We start from the raw sequence: 21410 nt of genomic DNA, 5'->3' as shown, positions 1-21410 counted from the left end.
GTCAGTATACTTACCTTATTTGGTGAATATCTCATCTCCTAACTTGGTTCTTCAACCCTTAGGTTTTCCTCAACCTAGAACTTGAAAAGAAGAGAAAATCATTTAGGATTTTGTGTTGAATTTTTGGAAGACGTTTGCAGAGGTTTATCTCTGATTTTTGACTCTATAATGAGTGGAATATATGAAGTAAATCAGTCCCTAAAAAGGGCTCTTTGTCCTACCCCAACCAGCCCATTTTTGGACATATTTGGTCCTTTCATTTAAGCAAGTAGATGACACACCTACTTGTCATCTATGTAGTCTGTGCAGTCTCACAAAAACGTAAATATCTCTCTACTCTGATGTCGTATTGACAAACAATTTAATGCGTTGGAAAATAGACTCGTAGATCTCCAATATAGGTGGATCATCCCGTAATTCCAATTATATTGGGAGAATATCTCAGCTATATTTGACTTAATTTTCAGCATACTTATGAATGTAACTTGTGATGACCTTTGCCAACTTTTGTTCCACAACTCTTTTGACCTCAAAACATAACACACGACTATCATACGACTAAAATAACTCATAAGATAACCTCCTTATCATGTTAAGAACCTTAGTCTCATCCCCAAAAGTACATGTTATAACATTCCCAACTTGTCGACTTTCGACGAAACTTATTTTCTTTAATTCGCTTAGCTTCTAAGCCTTCCAACCATCTTGGTACTTGTTATTCATGATATTAAATATTTGTAACCTCCACGGTTACATGATTAACTTACTTTATGTACTTTCAAAGATAATCACATTTCTAAGTTTACATCAATTGACTTGCGACGTACCCTTACGTACGAAAACATGGGGTGTAACACAAGGCCCTGGCTATACCTCAAAATGCAATGTACAAGAATCAAAATGACACAATGCCCCAAAATGGAGTAGGGCTGAAAAAATAAGCTTAGAAGAGGGTGTGTTGCTAACAACGATCAGTGTCGCCTGCTGAGGAACCACTTACATCCATTAAAGATGCAGCGCCTCCAGCAAAAGGCATGTTAGTACATATGGAATAGTACTAGTATGTAAAGCTAAATACCCTCTCATGGAATGGAATGCCAATATAAAAGGAGAGAAACATGGAAGCAGTAAGAAAAATCAGTAATATTTAAATGCCAAGTTAAAAACAAAGTAAACCTTCAAGTAAGCATTAATATTTTAGGTTGGGAGATCCTTAGCACCAACATACCACCATGAACATGGCATGGAGTCCAATCTCTGCCCAATTGTCTAAGTTGTATCACCCTAATGTATGAGGGTTGACATAGAAACACGATACCACCATGTGTGTGGCATGGTGTCCGATCTCCACCCAATCAGCTAGGTCGTCTCACCACAATGTCTGTGGGTCGACATGGTCTTTGCTAGCTATCAACTCATCTCAATCAAGGGGAATAATCTCAATACAATGGGGATTCATCCCTTAATCAACTCTTACACCGACACGTGTAGTTTAGGGCTTGTGTATTTATAACCCAACTTTCCTCAGTGACCTAACGATACTCTCAAAAATACTTTCTATATAAAAGAAATATATTCATCTCATAGTCTTCCATTAAATCTTTCATTTCATTGGCACTCTTGGCCACACATGATAATCTTCATTCTTGACACGATGGCCGCATTTCATATTTCATACTTTCATTTCATTACTTTCAAGGATCATCACAAAATATCAGTATGTAGAATATTTAGAAATCATGGCTTTAAATACATGGGTAAAAGAGTCTTAAACACATTAAATTTTCTTCCCAAAAGGGAGAGCATAGTGATTTGCAGTAGGTACATGAATCAAAATCATAGAATTTAATACATCAAATATTAATAGCAATTCAGAAAAATAGGAATAGAACTTGATCAACCATACTTGGAAACCAGAAATAGCAGCAAAAAGTCTTCAACAACATCTAATTTCAGCAAAAAGTCTTCAATAGTTTCAGCAATTACATATTCTGTTTAGCTTCCAAAAAGAACAATAGCAGCAATAGTGACTGGAACACCATCCCAAAACAGCATCAAAGTAATTCGAACAACATCCAACCATGTATCCCGTGTTTCTTTTTCAACAACTGCGTATGCGATTGGGAATATGTTATTATTAGCATCAAGTCCAACTGCCGTTAACAATTGAGTTCCGTACATCGCGCCCTTTAACCAACAACCATCTACACCAACTATCTTTCTACAACCGGCCTTGAAGCCTTCCTTGCAAGCACCAAAGCATATATAAATTCTCTGAAATAAATCCGGTTTGTTAGCCATTTCATTTTATGTTAATTTCACATGAATCAAACTACCTGGATTTGTCCTTTCAGGCTCATCGATGTAGTCCCACAACATAGCAAATTGATCTTTAGTATCACCATCAAGCAATGCAACGGCCTTTCTTTTAGCCCTTCTAGCTTGAGGTAAACTAACATGAGCTTTAAGTTTCTGACTGACTGTGTCCCTGAATTTAGAAACTTTCAAATCCCTGTTTGAACTGATGGTATCCAGATATCTCCTCGCAATAAAAGAAGATGTGATCGTCTTATAACGGTGATGCCAATTTTTACAACTATGCTTAGGATTGTAAGTTTTTATTTGAAATCCCTTTGTCCCTGTGCATTCTTGATGCCATAATTTCCCACTTATAAGTCGAGTGTATGCACTTACCTCTTATTCTTATCTTGTCATTTTTGCGCCACTTGATATACTTTCCAGCTTTTATTTCATGAGTTTCCACAGCAAATTTAGACTCATTTTTGTTTCCAAATGTATATTCAAGAGCAAGTATTGGACTCTTCTCATCAGTTTTAGGATTGTACTTAGGAAAATCAAAACTCCCATTGTCCAAGCTTAAAGTGTCCGATGAATTCACGCAATCAGAATCCCCTTCTTCATTTGACAGCTTCTTTTGAACCTCGGCACTAATAAGCTCTCTACCACCTTCAACAGGTTGTTTTCCAGTAACTCGCTTATCAAGCATTGGGTTGAAATCTGATATTTCATTTTCAGAATCCTCAAACTCATCACAACTAGACGAGTTTGACGTTTCAGCCATTTTCTCAGTAATTCCAATAGTTTGTTGCATATTTTGAATGTTGATTGTTTGACCTTCATTCTCAGGTTCTATCTATGCCATTTCAAAGTAATAGTCCAGATGCTCAAAATATATCTCAACTATATTATCTTGGGGAATCGATGTAGCGATTCTGCTAACTTCAACTTCAGTTGATAATAGTCTCAATATGTTACCAAACTTACCACATTTGTGCCAGAATATCACTGAATCATTGACGTAACCACAAATCTCGGCCATCTTCCTCAACTCTGTCATATTAATATCTGTTGGTTTCACATAGTCAAAGTAGTCGACCATAGGCCCAACATAGTGTTTAGTTAGCTGATGCTTCATTAACCCCCATGATATACCTTAATGCTGAAACATGACGCCTCAATTACAGAGCCTGCAACAATTAAAATCATATTTTTAATAGGAGTTTCAAACCAAAATAATCTGAAGATAGCAGAACTGAATACAAAAGGAACTCAAATCTAATAAGCAAAGAAGTTCTAATTAAACTTGTTTAAAGGCAATCAGAAACAAAATAAAAATGCAACTTATAATCTAACAAGATTTAGTTTTCCTATGTAGAAATAAGATAAGAAACAATATAAAGTACCCAAATTTAGCCTACTTTGATACAAATTAACAAACAAAAATAAGAATTAAGGTCAAAACTTATAAAGAAAAGATTCTGCAAACTAGTTGGTAAATCACCATAAGATGGGCGTGCTTCTATTGCACCATTCCTCTTGATATACATGACTGGTGATGGAGAATAAAGATCGACAATGGCAAATCTTTGATTTTACAAGAATAATTTTGGCGCCAAAGTAAAGAAAGGTAATTGAAAGAACGCTGTTGGTGCCAAAACAAAGAAAAGGAATTAGGGATTTTCCCTTCTCCCGCGTATATGTTTTCAATTTTCCTCACCTTTAGTTTAACAGCATTATTTTTAACACTATTTGAAGCTTTTTCCGTTAGTTTTATAAACCCTGTTAAGGGTTAGACCATAGTTGTCCACTTTCATAAAAATAAGGGATATTTTATATTTAGTGATACAGATAAGGGGATAAAAATTACTCCTATAGGCATATTTTAGGGACTACCAAAGTCTTTTCCTCCCAAACAAACATGCAAACTTGTGTTATATATTGCACATATATTCAATTCCTATGTGACTTTCCAAACATGCTATAAGAGGACTGATACAACAGCAACAACAACAACCCAGTATAATTTCACTAGTGGGGTCTGGGGAGGGTAGTGTGTACGCAGACCTTACCCCTACCCTAGGGTAGAGAGGTTATTTCCAAATGACCCTCGGCATCCTTCCCTCCAAGAACTCCCCACCTTGCTCTTGGGGTGACTCGAACTCACAACCTCTTGGTTGGAAGTGGAGGTGCTCACTACTAGAGCAACCCACTCTTGTTAGAGGACTGATACATGTTAGCATAGTAAGTGTTTTAAAATGTAGCATTTATCACCAGAACCGATAACAAAGAACTTAAAAATAATTAATAACAACACAATCCACGTAAATTTTCAACATGATTTTCTATTTTTTGTTAATCTCCCGAATTTCCTTTTAGCCTGCTTAGGCATTTTTGGGTCAACCTACATGACCACGATCTCGTTTTAAGTGCAGCTTGTTTTCGTGATTGACATTTATACAATTGTGGATTGTTTTCCATTTCTACTCCACGCTTGTCAAGGAAGGAAATTACAGAATAAAATTTGGAGAAGATTTGGAAAATAATACTAGAGAAATCGATATTTCAGCTTTGGAGAAGAAAGAAAAAGAACAGCAAGCTCCACTTTTAAAAAATAATAGCCATAGAGATGGGATGAGCTCTTTTTTATTCTTTAAAGAAATTGCTTCATCATTAACTTATAATTAACCTTAATCCTAAAAGAGGATTTAAAACTTGTTGTTCATTTTCTAGTTTAAAGATTCAGACGTCCCTTTTAATTAAAGGACCCAAGACTACAATCTACCCGACTAGATGTCTTTTGCAGTTCTTCATAATAAATCTTAATTTTTTTCTTTCATGGATTTCGTCATACTTGTGGCTGAAATGCTTCATCTGCTCTATCATAGTAGTCATTTCACTATAACTTTTTCCTCGAGACCAACTTCTACGGTTTGGATTCAAACCAGCGGCGAAGCCAGAAATTTTTCCAAGGATTCTTCAAACTTGAAAGAAGTAAAAAAAATATCCGCGACAAAGGGTGTTCAATATATGTTATATACCTTTCAACCCTAATATTTTATCTATATACTCGAGATCTTAACCCTTCAAGATCTCTAGTGTCTGAAATCTCTGATGATGCAACCTAAACAAATGTAGACAGAAGTTGTAAGAAAGAGTTTGTGGGCAATCAACTTCTGGCTTCACAATTTTGTTCTAGTAGATGATAGATACTCCATTAAAAAATAGTATCTAGCTTTCCTTTTTGCATCTTACGACCCTGACTTGAATAATTTTTTGTTATAAAATATTTGCATTTTATAGGTCAGCAGCAGATTGATATAATGTAAAGAGGCGCAATTGGTAGTTTTCTTAACAAGGTTTTGCGCCATTGATAGTTGCCCTAACTTTTTTCTTTTTCTATTTTTTTTATATACCAGATTTCGTACTGAATGCAAATTCTTGTTTACTAAATTAAAAAATACTAGTGTTAAATAAAGAAGATTAGCACCAAGACGCATGCTATTAAATGATTTACAGTATTCGAGTTATGAGGCATCCCCTCAAACTTTGGATGACTCCAGTACTACTAAAAAGACCTAAATTCACTGATTTTACAAGGAAAAACTCCAATTTCCAGCAGTAATTGACCATAAATAACACGTATCATATCAACGAGAATAATGTTGCTGCAACTTAAGACTGACGAATTCTCCTCAAGTTCCCTTTTCTTTTCGTTTTTTCCACCCTTTTTCCCAAGCAGTTGGCATTAGGGAGAAGGATTGTAGCTACTCTTATATCAGCATGTTTGGATCACTTCAAACACTGCCCTTCTCTACTAATAGAAGTGTTCATATTGCCGACAGCAAAATTTCGGAACTTCACACATCAGTCTGCATGATCTATAGCTTTTCCAGCAGAATAGAATCCTTAAAAATTGGCTTACCATGTATTGGTGCGCTTCAAGTAGGCAAATACACCAACACTTGTTAGCACAACAGCGCCGGCAAAAATCCCCATGTGCAGTGAAATCCATCCATCTTTCTCGACAGAGGTAGTACTCAATTCTGGCGCTGATTTTTCTTGGTTTACATCATAGTAGTCTAGATGCAATCTTAAGGCCTGCAAAAGAAATGTAGCAGTCATGAAAATAAGAATGCTATGACCAAACTGTCCACAAAGCCTGTATACATCCACTGACAGAAATAGATGCCCGAGGGAATTTTGGTCATCATCAGAGTTTTGATGCTAAAAGAGAAACAAAAAATTTCGAGAAAATCAAAACACTTGTTAATTATATACGAGTTGGTATTAAAATTATTCACATGACAATCCATTTCTCTGCCTAATCCGACTATTAACAAAATTCTCTCTGGAATATGATTACAACTTCATTAACAAGGGGAAGCAGTTGCTCGTGACACAAGATCTCCCGCAATTTTGACAACCATAACTTAATGGAAGTCGATGCAATAGGAAAAACATAGGCCAACCACATAGACAGCCCCCTAAAATTGGCACTTATTTTCATTTGGACACCTCAACTGACCCTTGAACTTGTACCTATTAGACATTCCAACAAACTACAGTGTACCTATTGAACACCTGAGCCACATTCTTTGTTAAAAAAGTAGGGCATGATTTTTACTCTGCTGACATGAAAAAACGAACCAATTAATGGACGCCAAGTGTAAAATAATAAAAGCAAACAAATAAATTTGAAAAAGAAAGAAAAAAGGCGTTTTAGCCATAAAATAAAAAAATTCTTTTCTGATAATCCTCTCGACGAACGTCCCCCCTCCGTTCGTCGTTTTCATCGTTCTTTTTCTTCTCCATTTTTTTTGGGCTTTTCTTTGTTTTCTTCTTCATCCATCTTCTGTTGAAATAAACATAATAGCTATGAGTCTAGTACAACAAAGACGTTAGAGATCGGAATATCAAATCTTGCCGACCTCTTCCTCTTCAAAGCTGCCGGGAAGTAGAAACAGAAACAGAACAGGCAGTAGAAGATCTAATAAGGCGCTGGGTTTATTTGGCAGAGTATTTTACTCCATACTAGAACATCTTAACAGAACAATCTTGCATAGTATATGTTTACTCCATATATAGCAGATCCATTTCCCTTTGCATTCTTGGGTGCAAAAGCTAACGTGTGCATTCTTTGGTTCCTCCAGATTACTATGTCGTTTCTTTCTCGTTCTTTCACTGTTTTGATGATTTATACGACGATTTATATTTTTTGGATCATGATAGTCTTTGTGGTTGTCGGTTTCCTTCTTATAAGGAGCAGAAAGAGAACTCTGCAACAAACCAGAATCTGATGTATGCAAACGAGCATCATCAGAAAAATCACCAGAAAGGGGATATTCATAATGGGGTGGGCAGAATTAGAAACTTTGGCGGAGAAAAACTGATGGAATTTGTTTTATTTAAAACCCCGATGAGGATTAATAAATAAGAAAATAACTAGTAGGATGGTGACCAAAATGGTAGATGGAGATGGAGAGAAAGGAGAAAGAAGACAGATGAACAAGATGTGTGAGAGGGGCAGAATTGCTAATTTTTTAGCAATGTCAGCAAAATGTAAACATTCACGCGCCTAAATGTAGTGAGAATCACTCTTTATGCCATGTCAGCGCTTTATGTTTAATAGGTACATTTTGGTGAGTGTTGGAGTGTCTACTAGGTACAAGGGTCAGTAGAGGTGTCCAAATAAAAATTAGTGCCAACTTTAGGGGGCTGTCTATGTTTTCGACATAACAAGGGGCATCTCCATACCTTTAGTCCCACTGATCTGGCGTGGTTAACTGCACCAACAAGATCACTATCAGTTGTCAGCAGAACTTTATCGCCTTCATCATCTTCATACTGCAATAAGGATAGAAAAAAGTTCATACCATCTTCATCTATTCATTTACCACATGAAGAGCAGAAGGTAAATTCATCAAGGCGGAAAAACGATTTTCATTTACACCTACCAAAAGTTGAGGACGATTTTGTTCATCTACTGCACCTAACCTTTGCATAACCACAGTAACAAGCTCCACTAAATTCTCTGAGCCTGAGAAAGAAAAAGCAGAGGGTCAGATGCATGCTCTAAGAATTAAGTTAAATTAGTGCATGAATAGAACCTCTAAAGACTGTAGGGGGAATTCCTATGCAGTAAAAGCTTTGGTGTTGCTTCTTATAACTAAATTTACGTTACTGGAAAGTTAAAATTTTAGAAAACAATCCACCTCATTAAGCCACCTTGAATCCTGCAGTGTAGTTGTAAAAGCACAACCCTAAACAAGAGAAGATTACTCAATGGCAGGATTCCAGTCAATATCATAGGGCAAAACTCGTTTTAGGTTTTCAAGTTGCCAATATTAGCTTTTTAGAAGCTTTTAAAAATTGCAACATTACCAACATAAAACCTTTTCTCCCATCAGACACTTATTTTAATCATATCCATGGAAACTCGTGTCTTGTTCAACCAAAAATTACAGCCCTTTAAGTTTAATTGAAGTTCCAGTTTCTTCAGCCTGCACTTCAAGGCTTAGTCAGACTCCTTATGCTTTTAATACGAACTTCATCAAAACATTGAAACATAAGAAATTCTCCTTTTAGACTCCTGCAATTAAGCACAGACTACATTCTCCAATGGAAAGGGATATGATACTCTCATGATAAAATGGAAACTTCAAATATTGATCCCTTCATTCCAATTTTTGTGGTATTATTTGCTTATTATTCAACTTTAAACTTCTCAACCCTTAATGAGAAGATTTTATAACTACACAAATTGTGATGGCATGTTTAAGATCACATGTTTCAAAAATCTTATAGGCACACAAACATACATATTTAAGACCACAAGTTTCAAAAGTCTTCTTTCTTTTTTTTCATGCCGAGTCAATGCCATACAAATTGGAACGGAGGGAGTATTAAATGCAGTTGCTGGAAGATATCTAAATGAGTTCCATAGCAACTCAGCTTTATAAAAGTGAAAGCATTATATATTGCAAAAAGCAATTGTTCACAACAAAAATGGGTATGTTGGGATTTAAGAGTTACTAAATATAAAAATGAGGTATTCTTTTTTAAACAAACTAAAAAGAAATATAAGACAAACTGAAAAGGATGGAGTATATCTACTTGTGAAGGAAAATCAATTAAGTTCAACGATACAGCCTTCCTCTACAAAATGTTGACTAACGTTCCTAGTGCACAATGTAATGAAGTCTATACAGCACTCACCAAAACTAAATCTGTGGACACGACCTTTAAGGTCCTCAAATTTAAAAGCAAATGTATTTCCAAGACCCAAAGATGGATATCCAGATTTTCCAGCTTCTGTCCCTTCTGACATCATCAATTGAGACATAGACATCTCACTGTATGATAAGCAAATTAGTTTTTATATGCCCAGAGTCATGAAAGCAACACCATGTAGGAAGCAAAAGTACCTGAGCGTATCAAAATCGTCTGGTGGCTCCAGGTTAAGTGCCGAATCCCAAAACTTCTGCATCACAGTATTGGCCACTTCATTGACAGCACCAGAGCTGCTCTCCACCTTAGGGAAACAGCAAATTTAAGACAACATGCTCGGTATTGCACTCCTTCCTCAAAAAACTATGGTACATTATGTCCTCATAGATGCAAGTCCTAATTCATTTACTGAGGCTTTATTTGAAGGTTTGACCAATTTTCATGTAAATCTGGACTCTGATTAACTCGCTTTTCAGAAACAACAACCATATATTTAGAAACATTGGAAAAAAAATACAGCAAGTGTGCTTCTCCCACTTCAAAATAGAGCCCTCCGTAGAGTTGATACATTCTAGAATAGGAGCCTAATGTAGAAAATATAACCTATATAACCACGATAGGTTTTACAAAAATTAGAACTTTTAGGATCAGCAACCAATGAAACACGCTAATATAGAACATCAATATAATTGCATACCAATCTGCATGCCCACCATATTAAACCTGAAACAATTGGTCTCAGGGGAATAGCCACTTCCTGAAGCAGTCTTTCAAATGCGTTTGATGGGATTGCTATATCAAACTTGCAGCTTAGATAGGGCTTCTCTGTTTTAACTAAATTAACTGGTGCTGATAATGTTAAGGAATCGCTTAGACAGCTCATGAAGAAATAAACAAACAGGTTGAAGCAGTGTTTGGTTACTAGTTGATAAAAATAAAGCAAGGAGTGGCCTGCAAGGCTAAGTTCAAGTAACAAAGGTTGAGGGACTTGTGACTTAGGTCATAGGTTCGAGGCCTTCGCCATGTGAATAAAGTCTGGTATTTAAGTGAAGAAGGGTAGACGGATGGGCCCATTACCCCAAGTTTCGAAGGTTGCGGTTGATCCTAAGGGTCAGCCCAGAGGGATTTCTCGGTTATTCAAAAAAAAAAAATAACACAAAAAATAGAGAGTGACAATTCACCAAGGAAATAGGCTTTGCACATACACACCTTTTTATTTATTTAAGTCTTAAAAAAATTGATCAATGCAAAAATCTATGTTGCAAAGATTAATCAAAATCCTTGCGGGAATCGTATCGTCCTGACATGATTTGGGTGTGGGTATCGGATCCCCACTAAATTTAATCAACCTAACTTGGGTGCTTTTACTACGATTGTGGCTGAGTATAGGTTGATAGGGTATTTGGTTTGATTTTGAGTTTGTGTCTATATATGTTCACAATGAAGCACTAGAAAGAATTTAATCATACTAGCTTTAATTTAATAATTTCAATTAATTGGCAAAAAATATACTTATAAATGTCGTAATATACATTTGTTTAGTATATCTTGACACCCTTACCCATACTCCTAACCGTATCCGCGAACCTAAGATTTAATTTAGGTGATGACAAATCCGACTTCTAGATCTGTTCCCGTGTGCACATCCGTATCAAAGCAGCATAGTACAAAACGATACATGCAAAAGAGGCCCATATCATGACTAGAATCATTTCCTATCTTCCATCTAGTTCAAACAAGGATTTCATATGTCACCACTTTCCAGACATATAACATAAGAAGCAATTGGAAGTTTACCATAGATATAGCTGCATGAGTTATCTGCAACACGTCTATGCAGGCGACGGCACATCCATCTGCAAAAATATATATTAAACTTGATAGTGGAAACCACTTTTCACTATTAAAATCAGAATGTCAAGAAGCAAAAGCTCACCTCTATCTAGAACAGGAAGGTGCAGAAACTTCCCATCATGCATTATATGCAGAGCCTCAAGTATTGTTGTCTCTAATGTTGCGCATTCAGGGCTTGGTGTCATTACCTATAAATATGACTTAGTCAAAACGCTTTCTCCTTGGACAAGAGACATAGGGGCTAAAGAGTGAGCAAAAACAGGATCATTTGTGATCCCGCATAATCTCAAATATTATCAATTTCGGTGTGTAGACCAAAACGAACCTTGTGAAATAGGAGAGAAGGGATGCGACAATTGGGGTTTTGAATAAAAGGACCTATTAATTACGTCAAAGAAGTAAAAGACGAAAATAAGTTGTTCAAAAAGTCCAGCAATGAAGACCACCATGTAGATGGAGCAATGAGGGAACTTCCAAAAACAAGTTCAGCTGCCAGTAATGAATCTGAATGAGCACCTCAGAACTTCCATGAGAAGGATGTTTGGGGTTAATTAAAGAATTATAAGTCAAATTCAGATCCAGCATCCTCTTAATGTTCAAAATATGCACCAACAAGCCATATACATAAGTACCAAATAACATCATGTTACTTCCTCAACTATCAGGTCACCTATTTAACAACGAAATACATCCTATGGTGCTTTAACAATAATAAAATAGTTAGGGACTTGTCCCTCCCATCTTTACCTAAGAGCAGTGTTGTGAAAAGGGCTCGATTCAGCGCTTAAAGCGCGAAGCGAAGCGAGGCGGGCACATGGTCGCTTCTGTGTTGTGAAGCGTAGCAGGTGATATGAAGCATGCGCTTCTGCCAAAAAAGCGAGAAGCGCAACTGAAGCGTGAAGCGACAGTAGCGAGCGCTTCACTATATTAAGTGGCCGCCAACGTTAATTAAATAAAAAAACTGTCTTTTTTCAAAACATCATCTAGCAGCAGAGAAAAACAGCGACTAGGGTTCCCATTTTCAGCACTTTTCAAGTTCAATTTCATTAAGTTCAAGCCCAGGTATGTGATTTCTTCTGACTAGGGTTTCCATTTTCAGCACTTTTCAAGTTCAATTTCATTAAGTTCAAGCCCAGGTATGTGATTTCTTCTTCCTCCTCCTCCTCCTCTTCCTCCTCCTGCTTCTTCTTCTTCTTCTTCTTCTTCCACTGTTTCAGCCTCAAAATAGCAGCGAAATGCTGCCAAATTTTTTTATTTTTCCTTCAGTTCTTCTTTCTCATTCTCTTCTTCTTCTTCTTCTTCCACTGTTTCAGCCTCAAAATAGCAGCGAAATGCTGCCCAATGTTTTTCTTACTTACTGCCTTCTTTTTTGTTTCAGTTCTTCTTAGTTCTTACTGCCTTTTTTTTTTGCTTCAATATTTATTTTAATTTTTTTTTTTAAATTCCGCTTCACTTCAAAAAAGCGAGCGCTTCGCTTCTCGCTTTAAGCGAAAAGGGGCTTGTCGCTTTTCCTCGCTTCACACTCTTTACAACACTGTCTAAGAGACATAACTGCAATTCACCGTGATCCTTATGTTTCACATCCCTGCCACAATACAACCTTCCCCAATCAAGTGAACTTGGCAAGATGAAACAAATTAATTATTTTCAGAGGTGATTAATTGGAAATGAAAATTTCATTTTTCTGATTGAAGTTGTCTTTTGATGGTCCTGTTGAAATCATTATTTAGATACTAAGATTAGTAATTGTAATTGCACTTTGATTATTATAAGTACTGAATCTACTACATTCAGCAGTATTTTGCTTTCGGTAACAAGTTTGTGCTTCACTTCTCGTTCTTCGTTTTAAGGCTCATGGATTTTGTCACTTTTCTTTTTTGGCACTTTTTGCTTTTAAAAACAGTGAAGTAACAAAAAATATTAGAACTCTCATTAGACGGCTAGAAATAAGGAGAAAACAAAACCTTTTCCACCAGTGTCAGCTCAGGGGATAGATTTTGTGCTACAACACGCATAAGAATATCTTTTGAGCTGCATCACAATACCAGCAGGCATCTATTAGCTATGCACTACATAATCGCCAAGGCTTGGGCATGAGAAGATAATAACATTACTAAATGTACATAGAATTGAAGCTTGTTGAGGAAAAAGTAAATACGTCAATATCCCCTGAATTTTGTTTCCAACTGAAATTATAGCTGAGTTGACCCGTAATTCTCGCATCTTCTTAGCAGCAACATACACAGGATCTGAGGGGCATACTATTGCCACCCTGATGACATAACAAGGTTCCAATTCAGGTACTCAAAGTCAATTTAACACATTCTTCTCAAATTTAAGATGAAGTAGGGAAGTTAGTTATACTTAGTATTTTCAGAAACAATGGCTGACAAAGAGGGCTTGAACATCCGCTCCCTCAATGTTTCTATGAATGCAGATGGAGCTGAAACAGAGTGCAGAAACCATAAGACGGTTAACCATAACCCCAGACGTATAAGTTTATTAGGAGCTTAAAGTAATCAGGAACAATCTGCTGCAAGCAACAAATTGAGAGGAATGCAAATTGACCAAGCATCAAGTGTAGACATCTTATATCACTAGAACATGTCAGCTAAGCAAACTTGGATACACATCTACAAACACTCATCAACTTTGTTTCAAAGTCATACACACAACACACTCTCTACTCCATTCATAAGTAATGGTCTTTGTAAGGCCAAACAAATCCACAAAAAGCATATCACAAACATCGATATTATAGCATTTGGTTGCAGACCCGAAGTTAAGACTGATGTATCAATCAAAACACTCTACCAAATAGTGGTTCAATGTAATGGCTATCTCTAGCCCACTCTAATAATGAAAAAAGGATAAAATTGAAAAAAGAAAGTTAAAAAATACTAGGTGTTCCTGAATTGCACTATCTCAAGTATCCCTTGGCTATACTTCGCAACTCTCCTGCAATAAATAATAAATCTGAACAGAGATACACTGTAGCCTCACATATGTGCAAGTAACTGCTAATTTCTTGCAGGTAATTAGTAATAGAATCTTGTCCCTCACGTACAGCACCGATTGGGTGGGGTTTTTTTTTTTTATGTTGTTATTGTTGTTGTTGGATGGGAGGGGTGTAAGATAGCTTGTTAATCCTAATCCGTATGATATGCTCCCGAACCTTGCATTCTTCTAGTTGCAGGGAGAATTTTCAGCTAAGCCTCTCAAGAGTGATGCCTAATAACCCATCCATGACCACCAATAGTCAATAATGCAACTTCTGATTCTGGCCAGAGCTGGCACATCACAGGGGAAAACTGGGGAGAGGAAGAAGGTGGTGTCAGTTCATGCTACAAGAATGTGCTTTTGTTCGAGTGCACCCTTATTCATAAGCTTTCTATGAAATATCAGACTTGTTCCCCCAAGACATAGCATCCCCCTTTAAGGGGTGTCCAACTTGCAGGCTGCAGCTACTTCATGTTTTTTTTTTCCCTTTAATGATACTGTTGGAGCTACTTCATGTTGTCTTTTCCTTTTCCCTTTTCGGGGTTTTTTTTTGTGAACCAAGATAATAAAATTTAAATTCAATATTAGCAGCATCAATAATTACTGATTCTAAAGCTGTAAAATAGAGTATTCTCAGCTTTGAGTTGATTTTTCCTGTGAAGGGCTTTTCTTTAACAGACGTCAAAAGAAAAATGGACCACACTATAAAAAGAAAGCATGAAAAAGATTATTACTGTACATACAGAAATCAGAGCTTTTCTACGAGACAATGCATAAAATTAACTTTTGGTACATGATCGCAGCAACTAGCACTTCCACGAAGCACTATTGTCGCTTGGAGACAACTAACCCAAGAAGTTATTTCCCCACTGCCGTTCAACTCCTTCAACAGCTGCAGCAATTGCACTTCCCTGTTCTGCAGCTTTCTCCATCCTTGATATTGCATCATAAAGGCATTTTGTAATATCCAGTATTGCTATAACTTCACCATTTTCCACAACAGGAAGATGACGAAATTTACCTGTTGAAACGAGCAAAACAAGACAACAATAAAATAAGAATAAAGAAATAAGTCTCTTATCAGATATCTTCAGATTAATTTTTACTCGTGGTTTTCTCAAACCAGTTTTGAAAATGCTTTTCTTGAGCCGAGGGTCTATCGGAAATAGCCTCTCTACCTCTCACAAGGTAAGGTTTACGTACACCACACCCTCCCAGACCCCACGTGTGGGGATTTTGTATGTTGTTGTATCAGATTACTTCAAGGTGGAGATTGCAACTAAACATTGGATGTAGGATCTAACAGTTCTAATAACACCAGCTCAACGTGTATCTTAAGTACAAAAGAGAAGTCTACTAAGGGGATAACATGGGCTTTTTGTTCATCCTAGAAAAAGAAACATAATCAATTGCTATTGTTACAATTGCCATCACCTTAATAGTAGTGTTAATAATTAAAAGGGTGGCATTTCTCCATAATGTGTGCAATGGAAAATAACTTGACCAGGCATTTTATCACCTACATTGCAACACTAAAAGTTTACTGCTACCAAGCAGCTTCGAACTTATGTAAATTTAAGCTATATGTCCCATCATTCGCCAGTCCCAACCGCAACTTCACAATTTTCATGTTAGTCACAGGAATGGCCTCCCATAGAAAAGCCAATACTAGTCTCACTAAATTAGTTCTGGAATGATTCATCGATGAAATTAGTCCTAGATGTATGAAAAGTTGTTGATTCCTTTTCTTTCTTAATGGCGAGAGAGAAATCAGAGTATAAAATGTCAAGAAAGACACCTTGCACCATCTTCTGAAGCGCTTCAATAGCCAATGAATCTGCAGTCACAAAAATAGGGTTCCTGGTCATGACCTTCGAGATAATTGTTTGCTCAGGCCTCAACTCCTCAGCTATAACCCTAGTCGCAATATCCTACACACAGAAATCCGAATTTTAAAAATAATAACAACGTAAGCCAGAAACAACTATTTTCCAGTGCTGCAACAAGTTTCTTTAGCTTTACTTTCATATATGTTTACCTATGAGTTGTCACTTCCCTTCATTTTTAAAGCCTAACAACTCCCAAGCCTACTCATATATAAGGGAGGAATAGCCTTTTGGTAAAGGCCCTCCACCTATAAGCATATCTAAAAGAAAATATTACTAAAAGAATATAAACAAACAACAACAACCCAGTATAATCCCACTAGTGGGGTCTGGGGAGGGTAGTGTGTACGCAGACCTTACCTCTACCCTGGGGTAGAGAGGCTGTTTCCGATAGACCCTCGGCTCCCTCCCTCCAAGAACTCCCCACCTTGCTCTTGGGATGACTCGAACTCACAACCTCTTGGTTGGAAGTGGAGGGTGCTCACCGCTAGAACAACCCACTCTTGTCTATTTTACTAAAAAAATATAAAAAAGAAAAAACAACAATAACAACCTCCCTGGTCTACTTATCTATTTGTGGTCTCATTGAACACTACCAAGTTCATTAAAAGTTAATTATACAACACTCTCTAATATATAGAATGGAAATTTTCTTTCTTCCTGAACCAACCATTTTAGTGTTAAAGTCTTCAGAGATACATAAACCCCAGAATTAAATCATTTTAAAAAAGCAGTAAACTGAACATTTGAATACACAAAAGCAAAAACATAAAATAAGAAAATAAAATAAGAGAGCAAGAAAATGATCATTTTCAGAAGACCTTGTCAGTTACTATGCCAGAGAGCAAGGCATTTGCGTCAGTTAGCAGAACAGCATCAACTCGTCTCGCTGCCATCCGCCGACATGCCTCAGACACGGTGGTCCCCTCCGGAATTGTTAGCGCCTTCGATAACCTCAGCTTCTTCACTGTTCTCTCCCCAGCAACAGACCTAAACGCACACATCTCAGCATCTAGATGCATAAAAACATCTACCGCCATGCATAAACATTACCATAAAAGTGCAGAAACACTCTAATGTTATGTTAATTATACCATTCCCTCCTACAGACAAGCCAAACAACTGTCTTGTTACCAAAAGAGTTCTTTCGAATTTGATGAAACTTTTTTTCTAAAATGTAAAGGTAATATTAATTTTTTTTACCAGGAAAAAAATTATTAGTAAATCAGTACCAAGAAGGTACTAGAGAAAGTACAAAATATAGGAACTGTTTCCCTATCGACTAAGAGAGTCCAAAAACGCTGGCATGCTATCTAAAATTGCTGCTTGTACACCAAAAAATATTGATTTTGTAAACATTTAAGCTTTACAAAAGGAATATAGTCAGCCCTTCCTTCAAAGCATCTACCGTTTCTTATGACCACACAGTTATGTTCAAATGATGCACGAGGGGATCGTCTTCCAAATCCTTTTGCACCCGTTATCAACCTTCTGCTCTTCCCAATATATTATTAGCTTCCTCACATCCAATGGGATTAACCAATTTACTCCAAACCAGAATACTCAAAAGCAAAAAGCGAAAAAGAGCACCAAAGTCTGTAGCGACTTTAAGCGCAAAGCATGATTAAAGCGTGGGCTTTAGCGAAGAAGAGCACCAACGAAGAAAAGATTAAAAAAATAAGAAATGTAATGCAAGAAAATGTAACTATGAACACAAATAATAATTATTTAGACTTGAGCATGGAAATACTATAATTAAGCTATATATATGCAGTACTCTACCCTTTTAAGAACTATATATATGCAGTGAAAATCATGTCAATCAAGTTGAAAAGCCACATTATATTTCTGATTTAGATGAAAAGGTGTAGTTTTAGGTTGTTACTGGTTAGTTTTCTTATACTAAATATCTAATTTCTTATTCTTAATCACTAAAAATCCAGTGATGGCATTTTCTTGACTATTAATGTATCACTTTGTCAACTTTTTATTGTCTGGTGCAACGCTCTTAAGGACAGCCCATCGTTGAAGATGCACACGCCTAGAACCTTGACGCCTACATTAAAGCACTAACTAAGGGAGACGAAGGGCACAATCTGCGCTTCAAGTTGGTAAGTATTAAGACTTCATTTCTATTTCTATTGCCGATGATCATAGAAGCCAACACGAGATAGTTTACAAATAGAGACCAGATCTGCCAGGTATAGCAACAATGCCAAAAATACATGACTGCTACTGTCCAGGGAACTGCTAGAAGGAAACACCTATTGTATACTGAAAACCCCCTTCTTTGAAGTTTGTTAAGGACAACACTCCTTGCTGCTAACAACCCAACTCCTCATTTTAATTCTCTCTACAATTCTAGAAGGGAACTCAAACATGAAGTGAATTCTATTTAGCTCCTTGACTTTCACCTTGTCCGGAATTTGTCTAGTTTTTTCAGCCCATTGTTGAACCTCTAAACGACTAAGGATAACAGTGGTGGAATCTCCAAAATCCAATTAAGCATGTACAGATAATCTACTCTGGACTTCATAGAGCTTTTGTCAATCCAGAAAGTGTTACCATCCAACCCTTCTCCATCCAAAATCTTAAAATCGTATTCGTCATTGGCCATCCTTTAATCTGAGCCACTCGTAGCTCAACTTTCTTTGATCTTGCTCTAAGTTTTCACTCTGAACAATACCTTTCTCGATAAATTTAGTAATCTTGCTCACATACTCCCTCCATCCAAGACTTTCCCCCTATTTCTGGAATAATCATCACAGAATTTCTCGTACCTTTTCTTGACATCACTCAGATATATGTGCACAAGCATTAAACTTTTGGAACATGAAATAGGAATAGAGTTGACTAGTATTTTTCCATCGTCTACAAATCCTCCCTGTGCCTTCCGGAGATAACTGTAAGGATTTGCAAAAGGCCAAAATGCTCAATTTAATGAACTATTGAAGGGAAAAAAGATTACAACAACAGTTTCGTCAATGGATAAAAAAGAGTAGATACACTGATGATAAGATACAGCTTGTAACCCTCTGAAGAGAAACCTGATGGATAAGTTGCAGCTTCTAACCTGCGGAAAGAAGGTTTGACTTCAACATCTCACATTCTAACTCTACACCACTATTCTGTTTTTGAAATAAAAACAGTTACTATGGTTCAAAGGTATATCCGTTAAGTGCAGACACCGCTCTATTAGTAAGTAGATCATATCATTCCATTCACGTAGAGAAAACTGAACCAATTTTACATAACCAAAAACAATTATTAATCTGAATGGACAAGCAAATAAAGCTTGATCCTTAAACTTTATATACTATTCTGCATCCGATTGGCACGAAAGAGAAAGACAAAAGAAATTGTAATCCCCCACCAAAAGGGTTTGACTTTCACAATATGCTTTCAACTATAAACCAAAATTCCATTCTCAGATTGATTCATCCTTGGAAAACAAAAAAAAAAAAAAAAAAAGATGGATGATAAGCTACAGCGTGTAAACCTCTGAAGAGAAATCTGATGGATAAGTTGCAGGTTATAACCTGTGCAAAGAAAGTTCGAAAGAGAAAAAGCAAAAGATATTGTAATCGCTACCGAAAGGGTTTGACTTCCACAATATGCTTTAAACTATAAACCAAAATTTTATATGAAAATCAGAGAAAAAAGAGAATAGGGCTTACGAGTGAGGTGGAGAAGAGGGCTTGTTCTGGCTAGTACCATTCTCGGATTGATTCACAGATTTCTTGACAGTCGATATGTTTCGTTTCTGTACCAAACTATTGCGCCTGGGCGCTGGAGGCACTTGACTACTCATATTTATTTTTGCGAAAACACCAATCTACACACACACATAATAATTTATTTGATTTTCTGGGAATATTTCAAAGTAAGCAACAAGGCATCGGCTACAAGTAAATAATAGAGGCAGAAAAAGAGAAGAATTATTAGGTTTCTGGATTGTTAAAGAATTGAGTAAGGTTTAGGGAGGTGGATGGGGGAATTTAGGGAGGGAAGACTTGTGCGTCGAGCCTAACCCAAACCCTCTCTTCTGCTCTCTCTCTCTCTCTCCCTTCTCTTTTTCTCCCCTCTCGGCGCTCTTGCTTTTCTGATCCCGCAGACCTGGATAGCATCTTTTCTTTATTTTTCTTTTTTCTTAACTTTGCAATTATTAGTCCTCTTTTTTTACAAAATTAGGTTTTGGTTACTATCTAAATCTATTTATTCTATATTATATTATCTATCCATCTATCTATCTATACTATATTAAAAGCACGAATGTCAAATATCGTTCGCCTTTTTTACCTTTTAAAAGTAGAGTTCTCACTAGATAAAATAGTCATTTAATTATTTTCCTAATTTTTAGAATTTCAAACTTGTAGAAATTCCTTATATTTAGGAATAAATCCAATAAGATTTTACTTTTATAAAAAAATTCCTTATTTAAATTGTATATTTAAGATTGAATTTCCACAAAGGGAAATCGAGGGTTCGGTATTCTAAAATAAACCTCAAGTAACGAAGACCTTTGACATGAAATGCCTCTTTGCCATAAACTTTTTTTTTCCTTTTTTTGTTCAATCTTTTAAGAATGATTGAAATATTTCTACAAAACAAATATGGTATATTTTCTTTTTATGTTTTGCTTTTGAAACCTTTTTTCCACCCTAAGACTTTAACCAAAACAAGAATCTGAAAACTTTCAACAGAAATATACTATTTAATAGTAAACTTTGCAAAATCTTCAACTAGAAAGCCTAAAATAATATATTACACTCGAAAGCCTACTTGATTATTTTTTATTTTTTTTAACTACTCTGTATAACAATAAAACTCTTTACACATCCAGTATGTTCTTTAAAATACTATGAAGTTCTAAAGAAAGTATAAAACATTTTTAAAACAGATGCAAGTATTTGGGTACACGCGCGTCGCGCCCCTTAGCGAATTATCATTAGTCCTTTTTATCTTTAAAAAATTAATTTTACACAAGATAAAATAGTCAGTTAATTATTTTTCTAATATTTAAGAATTTAAAATTTACTAAATTTTGTATATTAAATCATTTATTATTTGGACCGTTTAATACAACAAATTTGTAGAAGAAAAATAACACTAAAAAATTTGCCCAATTCTTTTTAGGTAGGA

At 36.2% G+C, this 21410-nt stretch overlaps 1 protein-coding gene across 2 annotated transcripts; it reads right to left on the bottom strand.

The window, feature by feature from the left end:
* Nucleotides 1–5781: 5781 nt before the first annotated feature.
* On the bottom strand, nt 5782–20420 carry LOC107805816 (CBS domain-containing protein CBSCBSPB3). 2 transcript variants are annotated; one of them, XM_016629900.2, is made up of 15 exons: nt 19946–20372; nt 19275–19341; nt 17090–17258; nt 16181–16313; nt 15233–15403; nt 13747–13825; nt 13541–13654; nt 13347–13413; nt 11465–11570; nt 11326–11384; nt 9726–9832; nt 9517–9653; nt 8256–8338; nt 8056–8145; nt 5782–6399 (listed from the first exon to the last, which is right to left on the bottom strand). In XM_016629900.2, exons 3-15 carry the CDS (start codon nt 17162–17164, stop codon nt 6220–6222), a joined length of 1401 nt encoding a protein of 466 aa, XP_016485386.1. In that variant the 5' UTR covers nt 17165–17258; nt 19275–19341; nt 19946–20372; the 3' UTR covers nt 5782–6219. The 2 variants fall into 2 exon arrangements, with proteins under 2 accessions (XP_016485386.1, XP_016485385.1); XM_016629899.2 differs by lacking the exon at nt 19275–19341 and having other exon boundaries at nt 19946–20420.
* Between the last annotated feature and the right edge of the window lie 990 nt (nt 20421–21410).

The sequence above is a fragment of the Nicotiana tabacum genome, chromosome 14 (genome assembly GCF_000715075.1).
Source record: "Nicotiana tabacum cultivar K326 chromosome 14, ASM71507v2, whole genome shotgun sequence".
Lineage (NCBI taxonomy): Eukaryota > Viridiplantae > Streptophyta > Magnoliopsida > Solanales > Solanaceae > Nicotiana > Nicotiana tabacum.
This window is presented reverse-complemented; position numbering and strand designations above follow the sequence as displayed.